This window comes from Myodes glareolus, chromosome 8, assembly GCF_982192425.1.
Source record: "Myodes glareolus chromosome 8, mMyoGla1.1, whole genome shotgun sequence".
Classification (NCBI taxonomy): domain Eukaryota; kingdom Metazoa; phylum Chordata; class Mammalia; order Rodentia; family Cricetidae; genus Myodes; species Myodes glareolus.
Window position 1 is genome coordinate 7,951,006 of NC_142033.1, and position 23,511 is coordinate 7,974,516.

Here is a 23,511-nt window from a genome sequence, read left to right on the forward strand (position 1 = left end):
TTGCTGATAGATAGATATATAGAAGGTTCCTGTTAGCGACAACGCCATTAAAACTGCTGTGAACATTGTTATTCAGGAGCAACAAGCATGTATGTTCCGTATGTCTGTTGGGTAGTGGGATCTCAGGTATGTGCACGCTATTCTTCAGGATGGCTTTTGGATCAGAAAGTCAGAAGGCAATGGACTATATTCTTTCAAGGAATTTGTATTGAATTGCAATACAGATTAACACTTGAGAAAGTCATTTACAATAGACAGGTCACTTTTGTATCAAACAGCATGAAATTTCTGAGAGAAGAAAATGTTTTAGTTCACAGCCAGGAATAGCTGCCTGCCTGTCATCCAGGCGTGACTCCAGATGCTGCATCAGGAGGATTGCAAGTTCAAGGAAAACCTAGGCTACCTAGTGAGACCCTTCTTGGAAAGCAAAACTATAGAAGTTTGAACAATTTACTCTCTGACCTACTCTGAGTGATCATATGAATCATAGAACCTTTCTGGTAAATTAATATTTTCGTAAAGTAATTTGCCAGGACATCTTAACTGTTGTGTTAATATGTAACTGAATTTTCATCTCTAAATGTCAATTTACATTTTATGCCTGCTCTTATCCCCTGAGATCAGCTCCTTAGAAGTGGAGGTGATCAGTGATCTGTGTAGTCTCCACAGTGTAGGAGGGTGAGGAGTGTGCTCACGGGAGCCAGCGCTCCTGGGCACAGCTGTCTGTGGCACCTGCCTGAGGTGCCTCGGTGTCAGCAGGTTTCTGAGTCTCATGCCCTCATGTGTCACTTGGTTGCTGTGGGAAGTGTGCCACAACGTCTTGCTGGGAAGGCTGCCCCCCACTTCATGATGCACGCTTAACCCATCTTTAACAGAACTTTTTGTCGGGTAAAGATGCGCTGTCTCTGCGGTTCTGGTTGAGAACCTGAGCTTCTCACAGACAGCCTTTATGTCTAAGAGTGTTTGCAGGGACTTCCAGCCCACGAAGCTCCTAACCTGGTGAAAAATATTCTTTCCCATATTTACCCTGATTTCTGTCCATGCACAGCATTTTCTTAAAACACGTGGCCATGTTTTGTAAGGACTGGGTACACTTGTCTTGCCTTAGCCTGGTGTCTTTAAGGTCTTGTGCTGGTAGATATCAATTTTCTTAGATACCTTTTCCTACTTGGACTTAGGGGAGGATGCATCTCTGCCCATTACCAGCGGAGGAAGCTACCAGGTGCTGGTGAACAACGTGTTTTATTTCACACAGCGTGTGGTGGACAAGCTCTGGCAAGGCATGTTCAACAAAGAATCTAAACTTCTTATAGATTTTATAATTCAACTCATTGCGCAGGTAATCCATCGTCTCTATTAACTGTGGAGCACACGTTTTTCTTTTAACTTTTTCCTGTGGTGTCAGAATTATTGGAAGTAGGTATAATTAATAAGATAATGAAGATTAACGTTTGATACACCCAAGCTTTGTTAAGGTGAATTGAGAAATATCGAATCCTCCTCCCTTATCTGCGGCCAGTGCTCTTCTTACAGAAGTGCCTGGGTTTCAAACTGATCCTTCTCCTGCCGACCCTTTCCAACCCAAGCACTTCACATGCCTTAAGTTGAAACAACTCGATAAGCTTTTATAGTGTCGTATGAAGACTACGGAACATGAGATGAGGAAATGTCCCCTCATCTGTAAGCCTCCAGTTCTCTGTCATTCCTTTTTTTTTGAGAATGGCATTCCCCCATGCATGCTTGGCCAAAGAGCATTGGTCAGACTTGCCATACATCTTACTTACTTTACAATGTAGAAAAGTAGGAATACTTTTCCATGTATATAATAGGCTTGCATTTTTATGGGCCTTATGTTTTGGTGTGTGTTACTTTGTGATTTTTTTCTGTTTTTTTTTATTCTGATTTGTTTTTGTTTGTTTGCCTGTTTGTTTTCTAAAGAAAACGACAGAAAGGGTGTGTGTGTGAGTGGGTGGGTGGGGAGAACCCAGAAATAGTTGGGAAGGGAAACTGAGATTAGTCCATAGTATGAAGAAAAAAATTCAATAAAACAGGCAAATTCCCTTTTATAGTTACATGAATGACGTGGTGATTATGAACAAATTTAAAGATGTAAAAAGTAAATAAAAGGGAAAAATTCTCATCTCTGTGCCAAGCTGCAACGCTTGCCCTGTGCCATGTTTAGCTGGTGTATGGTAGAGTGTACCATTTGTTCCCTCGGAAGATGTGCATTGGTACTTAAGCCAGAGGCAGCTGTCAGGTGAGGGATGGAGCCAGAGCACAGGACTGCCCTCACTGACTCTCCTGGAATTTCTTCAGTTGCCACAGTTGCCACTCACGCTAACAGAGTTGGCTTGGTGGAAGCTTCCTCCCAGGTGACATCTGTGTGTTCTCAGGGAGGCCACTCCGCAGCAGAGGTGTGGACTCTCCTCACTGGGGACTGTACAAGGCTCTAACATTCTTAAATTGCATTTATGTGATCTTGGGTTCTGAATCCATGTGAGCAATGACAACCGTTGCATGATAGCTGGTCCCGAGCATGCCTGTGATTGACAGCGGGTTTTACGTTTTTCATCCTGTTACTGAAAACATATCTTTCGTTCCTTTAGTCAAAGAGAAGATCACAGGGATTGTCGCTTGATGCGGTCTATCACTGCCTCAATAGGACCATCTTGTACCAGTTCTCACGCGCACACAAAACTGTCCCTCAGCAAGTGGCTCTCCTTGATTCACTCAGGGTCCTTACTGTAAACCGCAACTTGATCCTGGGACCCGGCAACCATGACCAAGAATTCATTAGCTGTCTTGCTCACTGCCTGATTAATCTACATGTTGGAAGGTAAGTTTCTCGGGTTCTGTTTGCCCTGTTGTCTTTGAAAGCATTCCGTCAGAACTCCTTATTTTCCTTTTCCCTCTAATGAGTTTTATTTACTGCTTTATGAAAAAGGATTAGGGCAAGCATTGCATTTCAGCAGAGATAGTGAGGATTGTTCTCTTTTTATTTACTTTTACATCTTTAAATTTGTTATTAATAATAATATGTAATTCATATAGTTGTAAAAAGAAATTTGCTTTTTTATTGAAAAAAATTGTTCTCATACAATAGATTCCAATCATGGTTTTTCCTCCAAACTCCTCCCAGATTCTATCAACCCAACTACCACCCTTTTCTCTCTCTCTCTCTCTTCCTCTTTAAAAAACAAACAAAAAAAACACACAAACCAGAATAAAAAGAAAACAGGGATAAACAAGAAACACACAGGCACATCCATGCACAAACAAAATCCATAAAAGCACAAAGCTAGAAACCATAATGTACAAACAAAAGACCAGTAAGATCAAAAAAGAATCTCAAAGCAGTGTGAGACAAAACACCTACAAAAATGCCTTGGGGTCTTTCTGTGTTGGCCTCGTGTGTGACTACCTCCAAGGGTAAGAGCTTGGCAATGAAACAAAGGGGGTGCCACCTGGGGAGGACCCTGGCATGCAGCAGTGTTTTCAGAGAAGTGATCCTTTTGCAATTTTAAGATAAACACTGTTAACACCAATCTAAAAGCCGAAACTGCCATGGCCGTCTTGATCTTTAAAGGGACTTTGAGCTATGTGTAGCTAAGTGCATTTGTGAGCTCAGCCCTTAAAAATAGTACTTTTGTGTCAAACCAGGAGTCCTGTTTACATCTGCGGAATGTCTGTGTGCTAGCAAAGGGATGATTCCGTGTGCCCGGTGTCCGCACATGTCCGCACAGTAATTCACAGTCGTTACGCCTCTCAGCTGTAATCATGCCTTCACAGTGGAATCTGCTTTGACTCTTTCAGCAACGTGGAAGGATTTGGCCTGGAAGCAGAAGCACGTATGACCACATGGCACATCATGATTCCCTCAGACATTGAACCCGACGGGGGCTACAGCCAAGATATCAGTGAAGGTAACTGCCCCTCGCTGCTGTGGGTGTGGTGTTGTGCATCTCCAGGTTTAGACATAACAACATTGGTTTCAGAAACCACTCACCTAGCCAACCTGTCCATCTGCAACCTCCACAGACAGTCTTCAAATGCCTAGATGGGTAGAACTGTGAGGCTGGCAAAGCCAACCTTCAGCCTCCTCATGAAAGTCGGTGGCCTTTGTGCTGCAGTCAAGAACATGGCACCATCTAGAAAGAGGCCACCTGGTGCTCATGCTGGCACGTCCCCGTTAGAGGCAGATGGTCAGTGACACCATCTCATCTTTTTGCTTGTGTGTTTATTTTTGAGACAGGGTCTCACTGCATACCCAGACTGACCTTGAACTAACTAAATCTAGCCCTAAGATAGGGGTGATCCTCCTACTTCAGGCTCCCACATCTTACTCTCTTTTTCAGAATCTCATCTTTCCCAGCTCTATAAACATCACGTACATTGATTTCTTACTTCATGTGTTCCAGGTCCAAGCTGCAGTCACTACATAGTGTCTGTCTCCCAGCAATCCCATGGGGTGGTATAATGTGTGGTCCTCTCCTGCAAGGCCACAGCTCAGAGTCTCCCCTTCATTCTTTTATTTAAGCAATTGGTCCTTCTGTCTTCTACTGAAATGTCTTGGTCCCCAAAACTGAGATTTGCCCCTCAGAACTGGAGGTCTAGAAACTTTGTTCCTGCTGTGTGCTCTGTAGACTGTAGATTATCGAACCCCTCTGATCTCTTGAATGAGAATCTCCAGGGCTGACAAGGTCCGTCTGTCACAGCCCTCAGAGGGATGCTGAGGCTTGCTAAGGATGGGTCAGCTGCTGTCGGTGGGAGTATAAACTGATTCAGCCACCATGAGAGTGAGTGTGGAGGTTCCTCAAAAAACGTAAAAAAGGGAGCCAGCTGTGGTGGTGCACACCTTTAACACCAGCACTCAGGAGGTAGAAGCAGGCAGGTGTCTGCAAGTTCAAGGCCAATAGCCAAAGCTGCATAGTGAACTCTGTCTCAAAAGAAAAGAAGAGGTACCTGACCTGTTCCTCTCCAAAGATCTAAATCAGCCTACTTAGAGATATTTGCCCATCCAATGTATGTCTGTGCTGTTCCGTTACACAAAATAGCCAAGAAATAGAACCAGGCTAGGAAAAAAAAAATGTGTCCATAGTCATGACATTATTTTGTTGACCATAATGAAAAATGAAACCTAGCCAAAAGATAATACTGAAAAACCATTGTTAAGTGAACTAAGCTGGACTGAGAAATAAATACTCTGTTTATTTTCATGTGGAATCTATATTTGAATGTGTGTACAGTGTAAGACAGACAGACAGATAGAGGTCATAAGAGTTAAAGGGGTCACCATGAGAGAACAGGGAGAGATGGTAGGAGAGCGGGGAAGATGGGAAGAGTGGGGAGTATGTGCGGGGGGCTAACGAGGGGGAGGAAGAGTGTCAGCAAGAGAGGGGGACCATGGGAGATGTGAATAAGGATTACGTTTATATGTGAGATGCCATGGCACCCCTTGTTGTTGTGCTCTAACTTACAATTAATTTATAGAAAGAGATATATTAACATTTGTTTTTAGGGCCGGAGGATAGAGCCCTGGCAGACAGAGCACTTGAGTGGTACAGATGGGACCCTAGATTCAGGTGGGGTACAGGACAGCAGAGATACCAATTCTTTCTGAAAGCTGGTAGATAAATACTTGTGATTTTCAGTTTTATAAATGAACAGTACATCATTTTCACAGGATGGAAAGGTTTTCTGGAATGTTTTCCACATAGGAAGAACTTAACTTTGGCTTATCTACATTAAGTAACTCTCTTCACTGAACTGAATATAATCTAGCTCTAAAATTGTGTGTTACAATTAAATACAGTAGTTCAAATTCCTAGGTGGGAGGCGTGAGGAACACAGCTGCCTTCCTGTTCTCTCTGGATCCTTTTCTTTCTCTCTATTTTCAAGGGCGTCAGCTTCTCATTAAAGCCGTCAACAGAGTTTGGACTGAGCTGATCCACAGTAAGAAGCAAGTCCTGGAGGAGCTTTTCCGAGTCAGCCTGCCCGTGAACGACAGGGGCCACGTGGACATAGCCACCGCACGGCCACTCATCGAAGAGGCTGGTTTGAAATGCTGGCAGAATCATTTGGGTAAGAAGGCCCTCGGAGACCCTGTGGCTTCTGCCCCTGAGTCACTCTGTCCAGCTAGGGCTCTGCACTGTCCACGTGAGCTTAGAGAGTGACGCTGCTGTCAGTGTCCCTGTCCACGCCCTCCATCCTTAAAGTGCGTCCTTAGAGCACGGTTTTCTTATTAAAAGTGCCTTGGTAGCTGCTTTTATCATATTAGGTACAAACTAATTTGTTGGGTGATGTTAAGGAGCTATATTATGGTGTACTGCCATGGACCGTCAGTGGTATACAGTGTTTAGTGCTTACACTTCCTAGTTTTCCACAAATCTACGACATTTTGTGTTCCAAAATATTCTCAACCACAAATGTTTTGAGATAATAGATTGTGAATAATTTACATAGAGACACATTCTAATTTAAATAAGTTTTTATTTTATTAGAAGAGAGTGACATTACAACCAAATATCAATTCAGCTACCACACTAGTTTTCAAGCAGCCGACCTTAAACAGGGCCAGCAGTAAACACTCTGTGACACCTCAAAGAAACCGAGATGAGCGCCCTTTAGTAATTGTAGCAGCTCTTCATCTGCGGTGACTTGTCCCCAGGTGGGCTCACAGGCACAGGAGAGGTGCAGGGAGCGCTGTTTCTATGTCGCTGTGTTCTGGAAATATGGTCCGTTTTTCAGATCTCATTTCTTGTCGTTGGGTTGCGGTCATTGTCTCCAACTGTGCCTGCGTACCAGGTGCTGCGGCTCGAGGAAGGGAATGGTGGATCATGGAGAGATGGTTGTGATTTGTAACCAGAACATGGAATAGTCGAGGCCTAATAAATGCAGGATGAATTGTACAGTTGCCTAATTCTGTATTTGCAGCCCATGAAAAGAAGTGCATAAGTCGGGGAGAAGCCTTGGTGCCTACCACACAATCCAAACTGTCCCGGGTCAGCAGCGGCTTCGGCCTTTCCAAGCTGACAGGGTCAAGAAGGAATCGAAAGGAAAGCGGCCTTCACAAACACAACCCTTCCACCCAGGTACAAGACTTAGCACTGTGGCTCATACCTGGGGGATTTTATATCTCCAGGTCTAGTTTCAGTGTTTTATTTCATTATTTATTTATTTATGCATATGAGTGGTCTATCTGCATGTATGCCAGCATGACAGAAGAGAGCACCAGATCTCATTACAGATGGTTGTGAGCCATCATGTGGTTGCTGGGAATTGAACTCAGGACCTCTGAAGGAGTAGGCAGTGCTCTTAACCACTGAGCCATCTCTCCAGCAGTGTTTTAATACTGCTCACATAAGCAAGCAGAAGGTTTGATGTCGAACTGTTCTGCATTCTGCTTTACAAGAGAGATGTGACAGGTTCCGGGTGTCTTCATCTTGTAAGATGCCTCCTCCATTAATTTTCATCCTCATTCATCATGACCCTTAGGCCAGTGGCAGTGTAAAGAGGGTCTGAAGAAGTTGGCATGTGCCCGGCTTGTGTTGTGCCGTAGCGGGCTTCTCAGAAACCAACTTTGAGGAGGATCTGGTATAGAGGAAGGGGATTAGGGAATGTCCTCAGAGCCATCCCTATGGATCCAGTATGCACGAAGGGGGTTGGGGATGTCCTCAGAGCCCATCCCTGGAACTGGACACTGGGAAGTGTCACACTGTAGTGTACTTTACCATGGTTGAAGACGAACAGAGGTAGTTGGCCAAATGTAAATCACTGTTCATCACTAATTTTAGGCTCATTTTTCTCCCCCAAAAAATTCAGAAAATGCTAAGGTTCTTTCCTTACGGTTTGCTAGGAGATTTCCCAGTGGATGTTTACACACATCGCTGTTGTGCGTGACCTGGTGGACACACAGTACAAGGAGTATCAGGAGGTGAGCTTCCACAACACTGGCCGCGGTGTCCGGCACCCTTGGGTGAGATGCCAAGTGCGTGTTCACAGCAAACCCCACTTCTCATGGAGCCCTCCGTCCTCTTTCCTTAAACTAAATATGACGTATTTATAAATAAAATATGATTTATTGTATTTACTGAAATGACCTGGGTTGAGTTTGTTCCCAATTATAACTTCTTTTCAGGTCCTTTGTGTTTTTTTATCATTGAAAAGCATCCTGGCCTCTCTCCCTACAGCGCCAGCAGAATGCCCTGAAGTACGTGACGGAGGAGTGGTGTCAGATCGAGTGTGAGCTCCTGCGGGAGCGGGGGCTGTGGGGTCCGCCCATCGGCTCCCACCTGGACAAGTGGATGCTGGAGATGACGGAGGGGCCCTGCAGGATGAGGAAGAAGATGGTGCGCAATGACATGTTCTACAACCACTATCCTTACGTGCCGGAGACGGAACAGGAGACCAGCGTGGCGGTAAGTCCGTCAGCCTTCGTGGTGGCTCCTTTTCCCTTGTTAGTGGATGACCTGTTAGGTAAAACTGTACCTGGAGGACTGTGTCTGTATACCTGTGACATCACCATGAGGCAGAACACACGTTGCATGTTACAGTGTGTTGTGGAACCTCTTTAGTTCCACCTTCTCATGTTTAAAATTGGAAACGAGTTCTACCTCACAGGACTGTTAGGATTATGTCAGTTGAGTATTAAAAGAGTAGCGTCTATCAGCAGCTCCTATCTCTCCTTGTGGGAGTCCTAGCTCCATTCATCTGTGGCTCCAACCCCTGTTCAGTGCTGCCTAGGATGCAGGCCCTCACGTCAGCATCTGTGCCCGTCCACCATAAACAGAAAGTGCAGCTCGTATGAGGTTGGAACACTTGAGATTGTAACTAGAAGGGTATGCTGTCATTTGCTTGCACCCAGGTATATTTGGAGACATGTCAAGTGGAGTAAGGGAGGTGCAGAGAGGGAGTTCCCGCCAGTTCCCCTTCATGTGACGTCAAAGGCAATGAGCAGAAGGAGTGTGGTAGCCAGGGAGCAGGGTGTGAACAGGCTGTAGTGGGACACTGACTACACTTTGCAGACCTGTTACCCACAGAGGAACTAGAGCTAACAGTGGTGTATTATGTTTCAGGATTCGTGTGGTCCTTACAAAAGTGATAGAATTTGAAGTAACCATCTGTTAGTTTATGAAGGCGCTGCAAACTATACAGTACACGAATAGTATCCCTTTTACCTCATAAACATATATGATAGAATTTGTCAGTTTACAATTTTTTTCAAGAGAATAAGGATCTTAGACTCTACTAATCAGTAGTTCCTTAAAACTACGTTTCTCAGCTCATTAGTTCCATCAAGAATGCCATACAGTGTCCTAAAGTGCTTGCTCTACCTCCAGATGTAGACACATTGCAAACATAGTGACCCTGTGTTCTGCAGGCTTTTCTAGCATCTGCTTTTGTGCGAGAAGAACAGTAGTCTTTAAGTTTTTATTGTTGCCTCCATTAAGTCCTTAAGGGTTAAAGCCTAGTGTAGGAGGAGGCTGCTTATTCAGCCCAGCCACCCAAAACCGAAACAATCACACAGAAACTATATTATTTAAATCATTGCTTGGCCTATTAGCTCTAGCTTCTTATTGGCTAACTCTTACATATTAATTTAACCCATTTCTAATAATCTGTGTATTGCCACATGGCTGTGGCTTACTGGCTAAAGTTCTGTCGGGTTCCAGCAGGGCTACATGGCTTCTCTCTCACTCCATCTTTCTTTCACCCAGCATTCAGATTAGCTGTCCTGGCCTAGCTCTGTTTCCATATAGCTACAGTTCCCCTGCTATAGGCCCAAGGCAGTTCCTTTATTAACCAATGATATTCACACCATACAGAGGGGAATCCCACCCACATCACCTCCCCTTTTCTGTTTAAATGAAAAGTAAGGTTTTAACTTTAACATAGTAAAATTACATATAACAAAGCAGATATCAAGCAGGAATTATAGTTACAATATTTATATCTACTTTATCTCTTATCATGACTAAAGAAAACTATGTTATTACTATCTACTCTTCAGCTCCATCAAAGACTCCAGAGGATATAATATTACCTAAGTAAACAGGAAGTACATTGTAAGCAACTTGCAACACTCTAAAGATGACAGAGACATCTCGCTGCCTGGACAGTCACCCAAAGTTCATCTGTACCATTGGGGCATCCATCTTCAGCCTACTGGCCCATAGTATCCAGCTTTTTCATGAAGCAGATCTCAAAGACAGTTCTGCCTATATTGGCAGTTTGTCATTCATGTTCTTCTGTGTCCTGCAGAATGTCTAGCAGACTCTTTTATGAAGCAGGAGCCCCAAAGGATAGTCTCACCTTTAGGCAAGTTCAGCAGTCATTGCTCTGTGGGTTCTGCATGTCCAGTTTATGCAACAGTTCAGGCAAGAGCAGTTTCTTGCCCAAATGGCTAGCAAACTCCATCATGAGGAGCCTCATTGATGCCCATCTTCCTCTTGAACTAATTGGTGCTGCCAGGAGCAGACGTGTCTCATTGTCATGAAAAGTCCTAATTTCTTAAAACATTTAATTGTCATATTCTGAAGGTCTCTGAAAGATTTGAAGAATATCTAACTGAAACATATTTCTGTATATCTAGAAAACCTAACATGACTACAAGCTTGCCTATTATAGATAACGATCTGTTAACCTTTTTCTTAATTATACATTACATTTTTAAATGAACTGCACAATCACAATGCCTTAATCAAGAGCAGAAATATACATATAACAAGATTGACCTTAACTAATGCAAATCTCTATAGCATATCCCCCTTTAAATATAAAGAAACATTTATAGACAATATTTGAGAATATGGACATAGTTCTGTCCAAACTACTTCCTGCTGTAATTTTTTTGAGGGGTGTACAAGGCAACCTTTCATGGGGTTGTGGTCTATCAAACCACATTAGGCTGGAATGAATCCACACATTCTCATCCTCTGTGGAAACAAAAGAAGAACCTCTTTTCCAAAGCAACATATCCTTAGACACAAATTCTGAAATCAAGATACCTTTATAATATACATGCTGGTTTAGCTTAGCAGCCCATACAATGAAGTGTCTCTCTGTATTTAGCTTCTTCACAGTTAAAAAAAAAAAGTTCAAAGAAAACACAATGATATACATAATCTAGACTCTGTGAATTCTCCATCTTTATTTGGCTTATGTTTTTTACTCATTTTATCTCTGTACTCTCTCTTTAAACTTTGGGTTTTTTTCAAACAATTTACTTTCTCTCTATACTCTTCTCTCTCCCAAGCCTATGTACATTTATTCAACACTGTGACCCATTTAGAGGTCTTCTATATCTGAATTTATCCTATTGTGTATCTGTAATTCTTAGTTGTCCAGGAGTACTTCTTAAATATTAAGTGCTTCTTAAAAACTTAGGCTGCACATTGCTAGGGGACATATGGCATTGCCTGCTTGCTCTGCCCAACCCAGTATGGTGGAGCTGCTCAGTGCCTCCAAGAGCCATGCACACTGCCCCATCCCTAGGCACACAGCCGGTCCATGTTGCCACCACGCAATCCGTAGCACGTTCCTCACAATCCCCATTCAAATGCTCAGTCTCCTAAAAGAGTCAGAGTTTGCACTGGCAGCACAGCCCAGAAAGTGGGCATTTCGCTTTTTTTCTTTTGTTACCGCTGAATCAGGAAAGCATCTCTTAAAGGAGCTGAAGCACGCTGCCAACAGACAGCAAGAAGCTGTGTTAAACTCTGTATTTTTGTATCTATAATTCCTTTTCAAGCCCTCTCAGGTTTTAAGTGGATTTTAGTCAACCACACTGGCACCAGTTTGTTGGAGAAGGCCATTTCTTGGTTCCTGGCCTCTTAACCAAGGAAACCCGGCAGGACAGAAGTTAAGACAACAGCCTAGGGCCGCCTGATACAGGCTTAAGTAAGTTCTCATTTGGCTTGACCACTTTCAGAAATGCTGACTTCCAGTTAAACTACATGGGTCACAAAACATCCGAAAGCCATAAACCTGGGAACAGGACAGGCAGGATTAAGGACATTAGGAGAGAGGGTGCAGGGAGAGGGAAGTCAGAATACATGACATGTAAGAATTGTCTAACAATGAAATTAATAGAGTCTAGGCTGTAAAATAAATGCACTCACCTCAACACAGAACCAGCTCAGGATTTGCTCTCAGTGAGGTGTACACTCGTGGATGTTTTTTCCCATAACTACAATGTTCTTACTGTAGTTATGCCTTTTTTCTTGAACAGTCTTATTAATTTGTACAAGTGTATGAAAACTTCAGTATTGGGAAAACACAGCTATTCACGACTCATACATGTTTTAGTTAGGGTTTCTATTGCTGCAACAAAACACCATTACCTCAAGGCTAGCTGGAGAGGAAAGGGTTTACTTGACTTACACTTTCACATCTTAGTCTATCACTGAAAGAAGTCAGAACAGGAACATTAAAATAAGTCACACAGGGCAAGAACCTGGAGGCAGGAACTGATGCAGAGGCCATGGAGGGGTGCTGCTTACTGGCTTGCTTCCAGTGGTTTGCTCAGCCTGCTTTCTTTTAGAACTCAGGACCACCACTCCAGGGTTGGCACCACGCATCATAGTCTGAGCCCTCCCCCATCAATCACTAATTAAGAAAATGCTTTACAACCACATCTTATAGAGGCATTTTCTCAGTTGAAGTTTCCTCCTTTCAGATAACTAGTTTGTGTGTCAAATTGGTATAAGACTAGCCAGGACAATACCTAACCCTTCTGTGTCATCAGCATTCACCTACGCAGAGGAGTCCACCAGCCTATGTATGGGAGCTGAAGAAGCACTCCCAACAAGAATGTATGGAGCTAGGCTTTTGACAGCAGGTTATGTATTAGAAAATACAAGGCAGGCAAGAAATGTTGGTGTGTTTACATAGAGTGAAGGAGGGGAGAAGAGGTAAAGACAGTTACTGAATACAGAGTCTGTGTTACGTGTTACACTTATTATATTCAAATCAAAAGTTAACCTGAGATGTGGTAAAATTTTCTAAATGAATAATTTTACTCTGGTTTTAATAATTTAAGATCTGATAAATTTGAGAGGCATTGCATATCCACTTTATTATATGGAGCATACAGCCTGTTGTTGAGTGTGTCTGCAAAGCAGTCAGATGCTTCCATGGAGCAGGTCACATGCATCTTCACTCACCTAAGTCTCCCCAGAGCCCCCGGAAGTCCACTTAGCATTACCCTTCTCCATAAGTGCAGGTTAGAGCTGAAAAATAGTGGGGCGCAGCATGAGCATAGACCCTCAAGCCCCTTAGGCAGATCACATGACAAAGCTTCGGTCTCGTCTGGTGGTACATGACTGTATTCACATCACCTAGGAGGCACAGACAGAAGGCTCAGGAGTCCAAAGCCATGCCAGACTATATAGTCGCCCTTGAATTATTCTAAACAGAAGTTGTTTGCTAGGTTTCATCTCTGCTATTGAAGGACTCGCAGTTAAATGCTGAGCTACAGGACCACCAGTGTTCTGCCCCCTTCAAGTCATAGGCTTGTTTTATCCTTGTCTCCTGTTTAGTCAACAGTGAGGAGAATTTTCTTGAGTCTGAACATTTTGTACTGTCAGGAAATCAGTAATTTGGGAAGATGAGTATGAGGGGGTCAATTTAATGTGGGTGAAGGTGAGCAAAGTATAAATGTTTGTGTGTGGATAGACAGATAGGTAGACAGACCAATTAGAGACAGATTAGAGATAGATATTTAGAGAGAGAGAGAGAGAGAGAGAGAGATCTCCATAATGAAATCCAGTACTTTGTTTGTAACTTAAGAAATAAATTTTAAAAATATCCACTAAAAGGGGCAAGAGCCAGTTTTCTGGGTCCTGAAGGTAACATAGTGTGAATAAGCATTTCCCCTGGGGGAGGACTGTGGGATGCAAGTGTGACACTCTGAGGGTGGGGGTGGGGGTATAAGAGCCATACGGAGCATGCTCTGTTGAAGGTTAAGCTCCATATTCTCCACCCCTGCCCTCAGCCATGTTGAGTCTTTAGAAGTAGAGGTCGTTTGAACTTTCTTTCAACTTCCTAAACTCATTGCTGCCCAACTTATAAAATACAACCAGGCTACTTGCAGTTGGCAGGTGTGTATCAAGAGAAAACAGCTCCCAAAGACTAGTGACCAGCAGGATGGACCTTGTTTATCCAGAGGGATTATCGTTTCTATGCCATGCTTACATTGTGTGTTCTGTTGTATAAGCTGTAAACTATGGTGGTGATTAAAAAGCTAATTCTACTTTAGATCTTTCTGTTAGAAATTAAATTAGTGATTATTTCTGCATTTTACTATGTCTTTGTTTATTAGACCTTTGAGGACGGGGCAAGGAGGTTGTTTTGGGGAGGTAGATTGAGACGGAGTCTCGTAGTCCAGGCTGACCTCACATGCAGACTCTTCCACCCCACTTCCCTAGTGCTGAGATCACAGGTATGGATTTTATTGTGTGAGAGTTTTACGTGCATGTGTGTATGTGCACTATGTATGTGCCCAGTATTTTAGGAGGTGAGAGAGAGCATCAGACTCCCTGCAACTACAGTTCTGGATGGTTGTAGCCACCACATATATGTGAGGAACAGAGCTCGAGCCCTACCCACAGCCCCCAGTCAGTTGGTTCTTAAGCCCTGACAATGCTCTACACTATACTTTAAAATAGCTGAGCCGCTTGTCTAATTTTGAAGTTTGTTTATAAAATGTACGATATGTTTGGTGATTCATGTGCCACAGACTTGAAAGTTTTTAATTCTTATCAACTAAAATTGTAAAATTTTAGTTGTCAAGTAAAAACATAAAATTAAAGCAAAGAAACCTAAATAATTAACGCCTTGACAAAACTCCACCAAACATGGCATTTCAGATTCTCGCTTGAACCCTCTCTGCACAGTGACTGTTTGGGAAGGGTGAGACACTTCCCAAAATGTAAGGAGCTGTGCTGGACGGCACTGCTGTTGTGTGGATTGTGTGTGCTCATAGCTGACATTAAGAAGTCAGTACAGGCTGCAATGAAACTGCAAAACCCGGACTCATGAGTCTGAGTCCTAGAGCAAGAAAATAAGATCCTGGGCTGGCAAGGTGCTCGCCAGCAAACCTGATGACCTGGGCTCAGTCCCTGAACCTTTGTGGTAGAAGGAGAGAGAACTAACTGGCCAGTTGTCCTCTGTCCTGCACACATACACTGTGATGTATGTGGTACCACACTTGCTCATGCATGCACGTGTGCGTGCACACAAACATACACACACATACATGAGTAACTAAATATTTTTAAAATAAGTTAGGTCATATTTTTCAAATTAACAACTTCAAATTTCAAATAAAGCTGCTGTTGTTTGCAAATATCAGTGTGGTACGTATGAGCTGCACAGCATTAGCATGGGGTAGCGCCGGGCAGGAAGCTGACTTAGTCTCCATCTCCTTTTCTGACCAATGGACTCTGTGTTTTCATATACATCTTCTAGGACTCGAAACTAAACGGCTCATGTGGGAAAGTCCATCACCAGCATGTTTGAGAGAGAAAAGTAGATTTCTGTAACCATAATAATCATAACCATAATACTAATAATGATAAATAATTTAGTATAGTTTTTCTATGTAAAAGGAAATTGAGGTAATAACACTTTGTTGGCATACTGGTCATGTTTGCCATTCATTTCTGAACTCTTTATTAAAATATTCAACTCAGTCAAGAGATGATGAGCACGTATACTTACTTGTACACACGTGTGTGGTGTGTGAGCTGCCCACCTCTGCCTGGGGCTCTGCAGTAGAACAGGCAGAGTTTGTCTGGACAGTGGTAATTGGTCCATCTTGTATTTATCATGTATCTGTCCTGTAGGGTTTTTTCTTTTATTAATTTCAATATTGAGCACATGTTAAAACAGTTCTGCTTATTATTAATTTGGGTTCAGTATTCTTATAAGTTTTTATTGGAGTAATCTTGTAGTCACAGACATTCACAGACGTTAGGGTCAAGCTAAGGGCCTTTGCTCGGTCATCATACCCTAAGTTACAACACACTTAACCTCCTTTCTCTTTTTTTTTTTTTTTTTAAAGATTTATTTATTACATACAGTATTCTGCCTGCACGTATGCCTCAGACCAGAAGAGGGCATCAGATCTCATTACAGATGGCTGTGAGCCGCCATGTGGCTGCTGGGAATTGAACTCAGGACCTCTGGAAGACCAGCAGCGCTCTTAACCTCTGAGCCATCTCCAGCCCCTTAACCTCCTTTCTCATGGTTGAATTTTAAGAACTTTTGCCTTTAAAGTGGATTTTTATTGCTGCTGGGTAGGGTGCCTCAGTCCTCCAGTATTTGGGAACCATAGGCCAGAGGATTATGTTGATTTTGGAGCCACTGTAATCTACATAGTGAGTTTCCACCCTGCCAGGGTTTGGGAATGAGACCCTGTCTAGATCCTGGAAACAGAAAGCTTTTACTTCCCTTCCTTGTGGCCGTCTCAGTGGGTTTTGGCAACTGTCTCCCATACCAGACCCTCCCGAGGTCAGAATACGGCCATGTATTTTACAAGGCTCTGTTTCCTCCTGTGGCCGGCTGTTTCCTCCCTGTAGTCGGTTGTTTCTTCCCTGTAACCGACTGTTTTCCTCCCTGTAGCCGGCTGTTTCTGCATAGAAACTGCACCAGGCCCTCAGCAGAATTGCCTCTTGTCAATCAGGTGACTGCTAATTCTTCTAAAATTCTTTCCAGAAAAGCTTCTGTTGGGCTGATGACAAAGTCCGCCTTCCCCTGGTGGCTTTCCCTGCTGCTGACTGGAAAGCAGGGGACCTGTGTCTGGGCTTCTGTGGCAGAGTGGATGTCAACCAGTCAGCCCTGGTTGTGTGTACAGAGATGTAGATGACAAAGTAAATTGTGTGTGTTGTTACAGCACAGGCTTAGGGGATGTGGGGGAAGAAATGTGGCACAAGGTTGTTTCTTGGCATGAGCGTGTGTGTGTGTGTGTATTCTTTTGAAGTCATCCATGATACCAGCACTGCTGAAGCTTTGTTTTGCAGTTTTTATGTCTGTCTGCTCAGGGCACTGAAACTTTGGTATGTTTAAATATTATTTAAAACCCAGCTCTTTGGTCAGCATGAAAGTAACTGTACAAGCTCAGTGCTTGTGTAAGTGGCCGAGTAGGTCATGTTAATTCCCTTTGAGTTGAGCACATTCTCTGTATGTCTTATGGTCCTCAAGAAAATTTTGGTTTTGATATCTTTATATGCTTTTCCCCCCTGATATGTCTATACTTAATACCCTGTTTTCAGTCTGAGATCCCAAGTAAACAACCCGAGGCACCCGATGATGTCATTGCTCAGAAGGTAAAACACTAATTACCACAAAGGAATGCAGACTACTGGGGCTTTGTTCTTAGTGCACGGTAGACTAGAGACTAACTTTACAGACTGAATCTCCTGTGAGGTCCTGGTGGGGAAGGCCTGCTGTCCTTTGTGTGGGGACTTCTCCCCTTCCCCAGCTGCTCCGCGCTCTTCGCAGGGACTTTTTGCTGCTCACTAACAGGCGGGGCTGTCACCTGACCCAACGTGTGCTGCTTCACACGTGACTAACCAGTTGTGAGGCATGTTAGTGATGGGCAGGCGGGTACCCTCAGCTTTTTAAAATATACTCTAATTATTTTAAATGCTGAGAATGCAAGACTGTCCCAATTAAATTGCTTTCTAGACAGAAGAAATTAATCTAAAAGCAAAGTGTATGATCACTTTTTTAATTGGCATATATTTTTCTTTTTTGTTTATTTGTTTGTTTTCTAAAAAGGTTCAGTACTTTCAATATAGATATAGAAATGTACCTCAACACATTTTGGAAAGAGTCAGTAGCGAAATCTACATCATTAATCCATTATTTTGCCCATCACTAACTATGCTATCATATCATCTTTGAAAACATTAGCAGTTTTGGAGGTGATACTCCGGTCACTGCCCAGCCTCCTCTATTTGCCATCTACTAAATTTTCTTTCTGTTTCAATGACGTATCAGCAATTTTGAGTTGAATATGATCATTTTGCTTCATAGAGAATACCATAAAGGTGCTAAGTTTCTTGTCTTCACCTCATTTAAACGGAACACGCCATTTCCCTTGTTAGGTTGCCCATCAACTGGAGATCACTCCACATCCTTTGATATTTTCCAGGGTTGTGTCATGTTTTCCTCCCCCCGACTGTGTAGCTCCTTCCTCTGTTTGCTCACAGATCTCAGTTACATGGCTCCACACCTGAAATTAAAAGAAGGGCATTATGGCTTCAGTTAGGTATCTCATGTCTGGAAATCCTTTTAGTATTTCAGTCTAAGTATCTCACCCACCCAGGCACCTGGTTTCCATTTTAGTTGGAAATCAGTTACAAGAATGTGGGGAGGGAGAGAAAGGATTTAAAAAAAAAAAATGAATATCACACTTATAACAAAGGAGAACCAAAATGCTGTCTGAAGGGGAGGCATGTTTGGAATCTTCAAAGCCTGGGTTTTCAGTCATTATTCATAGACATTTTTAGAAATTTTGAACCATTGCTTTCTCCTTGTATGGAATTTTAAGAAGGAAAACAAGTTTAGGTCAATTGGAAAACTCATTTTAGAATAAAGATGATTCTGTGAAAGAAATGTCCTAGTATATCCAGAATATTGAATCTTTCCTTATATCTCTAGGTATTCATTTCTTTATCAGAATTGAGTTATGTCTGTTCTTTAGTTATATGCTACCAAATAGTGCCAGGCAATAATACAGACCAGCTCCTCTTGCTGGCCAGCCAGAGAGTGCCACCTAGTGTTGAAGGTGTCTTCTGTGCCTAGTGATGCAGAGGTGGCAGGTGCTGGCTGTGTCCAGAGTCCTGTACAATTCAGGACCACTCTCCCTGCAAGCTCCCAAAGTAAGACTTGAGATTGTCCCCAGTGAATGAGCGCCCTTCAGTCTCCTCTGACAGACATCACTAACTTCTCCCCCTGATGTGTCTGTAATTAATATCCTGTTTTCAGTCTGAGATCCCAAGTTGCAGCCCGGTGTCCTTCCTATTGGACATGCTCTCCTCTGCGGTCCCAGAAGGTCAGCATATCCAGAACTGGCAGGTCTCTTTCTCTTGGGAAGGACAGAACTGCCAGGACTGTTCAATATATGTCACCTTACAAACTGTGGAGTTTTTAATGGAGCCACATAACCCAGAAGTCTGTGTATCTAGTGTTTATTCACCTAGTCTATGCAAAGCCCCTAAACAATAAGAACACAGAGAAACCTTCACAAGCTTGTGTTGTACTTGTTGAAAATAACTCTGAGTCGTTTTCTCTTGTTATTTCTTAGAAACCGGCTCGGTACAGAAGAGCTATAAGCTATGACAGTAAAGAATACTACTTACGTCTGGCCTCTGGGAACCCAGGCATTGTTCAGGATGCTATCGTAGAAAGTTCAGAAGGGGAAGCCACCCAGCAAGAACCAGAGCACGGAGAAGACACCATCGCCAAGGTCAAAGGTCAGCTTCCTCTTTGAATTTGATTTCATATCATTTGGAGCATTCCTTCCGTGAGACTTCACATGTAAATATGAGCATTTGCAAACAGGAGGGCCAGCTATAAACATGTCTGTAGACACTTGACCACCGCATCTTAACGACTGATGTATGAGTGAAAACTGAAGGGACTATCTGTTCCCTATAGATGGATAAGATTTATAGTCATTGGCTCAATATGTTTTGATTGTATTTCACAAAACACTCAGAGAAACCTGATTCTCTTTTAAATCTCTAAGTTTTCAGAGATTTTCGTTTTGTGTGGTGTGTAAAAGTGCACATATACATAGTTATGTGTGGCACAAGTACACATGTCTGCACATGCACACGGAAGCCCAGGTCATCCACAGCGAAGCTTCTCAGAAGCCTTCCACCTTGCTTTCCGAGTTCTCTCTCATTGGCCTGTAGCTTGCCAGTTCTGTTAGGCTGACTGGCTAGCAAGTCCTGGGAATGCTCCTGTATCAGCTACACCAGTTGTGGGGTTACACATGTGCAACATTATCCCCAGCTTTACATGCAGGTCCTTGTGCTTGCTTAGCAGGCGCTGTACCCCAGAACCCTTTCTCCAGCCACAGATTCCTTTCCTCTTACCCCGCTGGCACGTTCCTAGAGCGAAAGGAAGACCTCCCATATACAGGATCCATAAGCCTTTGTTTTCAGTTTTTTAAAGTCTCTGAATGACAACAAACTCAGAAATATTTTCATTTTCTAACACTAAGCCCTAAAGTATAAATTAAGAACTTTGAATTGAAAGTTTTAAAATTGAAAGCAAATAGATTAAAATTTAATATTAAACTTGTCAATAAATTAAAACTATGCTTCAGCGGTGGAGAGATGACTGAGTGGTGAAGAGCTCTGGCTGCTCTTCATGAGGACCCATGTTTGAGTCCCAGCGCCCACGCAGTGGCTAACAACTGTCTGTAACTCCACTTCTGGCAAATCTAAAATTCTCTTCCAGCCCCCGTGGGCATGCAGACACACACATGATATACAGACATGCATGCAGACAAAACACTTAAAATTAATTTAAAAAAAGAAAACTAAACCTCACATCCCGTGGATTAAAAGCTAATAACCTGTGTTCATGTCAACAGAAAGCAAATCTAATAGTATTTCTTTTCTTCTTTTCCTTAAAGCACATATATTCTTTCTTGGGGTGCCCTCAACTTCACTAAGTGACACTCTAAAACAGTGGAAACAACAGATTAACCAATGGATTCTATACATAATAGGTCTTGCTTTTATTCTAGATACTCATAGACTCAAAGTAATTGCAGCTGAGCAGAGGACTCAGCCCTGCGTCTGTTCACACTGCCAGACTGGGCAGGGTCTAAACCCCTGGTTCCTAAGAATAAGCCAAGTTTAGCCTGCAGTTAGTCACATGACCTGGCTCCAGGCTATTGTCTCAAGCTTGATTTTTCTAATGTCAAAGATTAGCTCAAGTCACAAATATCAATGTCGTTACTATTGTATGCAACAAGTTATACTAGACGTGGAATTGGAGGTCATGGCCCATTAACCTGAAATGATGCTGCCAAGAGTGCTTTCCTTCATGACTTTCTCGGCCAACTCCATCTCTCCTGCTTGCTCGCACTGGGCCGTGTCTGCTCAAAGCAAGCCAGAGCCCTGGTCACTAACATTCAGGGGACACTTGCACTTCCGTGAACGCAGAGCAGTGTTGGTAGCAAGTCCACTGCCACTTTGACGGCACAGCTAACCTGATGATACTGTGATTTACAGTACATTTTTAGAACATCTAATATTTTAGGATTTCACTGATTTTTATTTCTTCAAATGTGATTTTTTTCTGACATTATCCAAGTACAAGCAGTAACATATTTCTTAATTAATCTTAGTTAATCTGTTCCTATGCTGTTAAAAAAGAGTTCTATTCCTGTTCCTCGTGACCCATTGTTTGACTAATTTCATTCATGAAGAATCACATTGCTACTTTGGGTGAGGCTTGGCATAGCCTCCTTGAGCCCTCTGAGTTCTAATGCATGTAGTATGCCGTCCCCTAGTGTGTGTGGCAGGGACTGTCATTAGCCATTCACTCAGTGCCTTCCCCGTGCTACTCAGACGAACAACACATTCTTGCCACTCTTAGGCTCAGCTGTTTGTTGCCATCATCCGGCTTCCCTGAGAATTGACTGTGTGTGATCGTGGTCCCAAGGACTTTACAGTCATTACCAAATTTAGCCCTCCAACAAACCTCTGAGCTAGGTAAGCTCCTCCCCAGTTTTATAATGGAGTCTTGTGTCATGGTTCCCAAAAGGCAGATAATTCCCGGAGTCATGCAGGGTTTAGTTCCCAAGCCTTTGCTGCTGACCCTGGAGCACTGCTGTGGGCCTGTGCTCTCCAGAGTTCTCTTCCTGGAGATGTCAACACGGACCGTGTGTGAGTAGCCTTCGCTGTCGTGACAGCACATGACCAGTAAACTCAGAGAGGGCAGAGATTTCAGAGTCTCCTGTCATAACTGCTGCCGTTTTGAGGTGTGTGGCAAGACAGCGATACCTCATGGCAACCACAAAACGGATAGGAAGGGTCTAAATACCCCCTTCCAGGGTACATCTCCTAATGGCCTAATTTTTCCCACTAGGCTCCACTCTACACATTCCACCCTCCCCGCAGCACCATCCTAAGGCACAAAGCTTTAGCCCATGGACCTGTGGAGGCCACCCAACCCGTAACCGACTCTGGAACTAAACTGTTCCCCATGTGACCCTGTTGGTTTCTGCACTGCAGGCCTGGTGAAGCCTCCCCTGAAGCGCTCTCGGTCCGCACCTGACGGAGGTGATGAGGAGACCCAGGAGCAGCTACAAGACCAGATTGCTGAGAGCAGCTCCATAGAAGAGGAGGAGAAGACAGACAATGCCACCTTGCTGCGCCTGTTGGAGGAAGGAGAGAAGGTACTGTGTGTGCTTCTGAGGGCGAGTGTGCTGAAGTAGCAGCAGAAGACCCTGCACTCCACAGTGCAGACTCATCAGAAATGGAGTTCATGGTTGACCCCTGCCTCTCTCTTCTTCTGCCCCGCTGTTAGACCACACTCTCTACAGGCCTGGTCAGTCTGCAGACAAGCCATCCTCCTGTCCCCGCCATGATATGCCTTCCGCTCTACATCTCCATCACTGTGGTCATCATGCAAACTGCACCGGCTGATCAGTGCCCTCACCTCACGCTTACATTTGCCCTGTTCTCCCTCACACGCAGGAAGTTGTCTGCCTCCTCGGTCCTGCCTGCTCCACTGCTTGTAGCCTGAGCGCCTGCCACAGCCTGAGCATCCGCTGCAGCACGCACGCTGAACTCATTGCATGCACCATGGTTTTAGCTCTGAACTTTGCTCATGCTGTTTCTCCTGACAGCTCCCCCACTTCCCTTCATCATAAGGGTCCGGCTAGTTACATCTGTGTGTCTATTAGTCTCAAAGTCTATAGCCCACATTAGGACTCTTGCCTGCTCAGCCTCACTTAGGTGCCCCTCCCCCGTGCTTGCAGACTGCCTCATAGCTATCAGCATATTCCCTTATTAGAATCGTTTGCTCCTGCATCTTCTCTTCCTGATGTGTGCTTATACTCAGGCACTGTTTGCTATCCACATCCCCTTACCTTATATGACTCCAACCATAACAGACACACAAACCTTCCTGCAGTAATTAGCTACAGGAAGAAAGGTGGATAAATAGATTACTATATCATGAATTTGAATATCACCCTCCTCGAGAGGCTGTCCTTAGTTTTGCCTGTTGTGTCAAGTCTCGCTACAGCCGGGAGATCTACCCGAGCCATGAGAAGCTGCTGTGTAATTAAGGCAGTGCTGCTCACATGTGTGCTCTGCATAACCTTGACTGAAATTGTCAAAGAAAACGAGCCGTGTGGCGATGAAAGCGCAGCCGTTCAGAAGACATCTGGAGAGGGTGGCTCCTGGAGTGTTCAGCATCTCCACCTGGATGCTGTTCTCTCACTGCGGTTTTAGTGTTGAAAACTCAGAAAGCTTATGT

The 23,511-nt window shown here is 43.6% G+C and overlaps 1 protein-coding gene across 5 annotated transcripts in view; it reads left to right on the plus strand.

The window, feature by feature from the left end:
• Wdfy3 (WD repeat and FYVE domain containing 3) overlaps window positions 1–23,511 on the plus strand; it is a 242,562-nt gene that overhangs the window by 178,020 nt on the left and 41,031 nt on the right. For 4 of the 5 annotated variants that reach the window (XM_087908832.1, XM_087908829.1, XM_087908831.1 and 1 more), the window contains 10 exons: window positions 1,179–1,339; window positions 2,607–2,836; window positions 3,814–3,923; window positions 5,899–6,081; window positions 6,934–7,091; window positions 7,856–7,933; window positions 8,190–8,417; window positions 17,271–17,324; window positions 19,310–19,478; window positions 22,260–22,423. In XM_087908832.1, the coding sequence (XP_087764958.1) occupies window positions 1,179–1,339; window positions 2,607–2,836; window positions 3,814–3,923; window positions 5,899–6,081; window positions 6,934–7,091; window positions 7,856–7,933; window positions 8,190–8,417; window positions 17,271–17,324; window positions 19,310–19,478; window positions 22,260–22,423 (1,535 nt within the window). The remainder of the gene's footprint in view (window positions 1–1,178; window positions 1,340–2,606; window positions 2,837–3,813; window positions 3,924–5,898; window positions 6,082–6,933; window positions 7,092–7,855; window positions 7,934–8,189; window positions 8,418–17,270; window positions 17,325–19,309; window positions 19,479–22,259; window positions 22,424–23,511) is intronic. The other variant, XM_087908830.1, reaches the window with a different exon arrangement.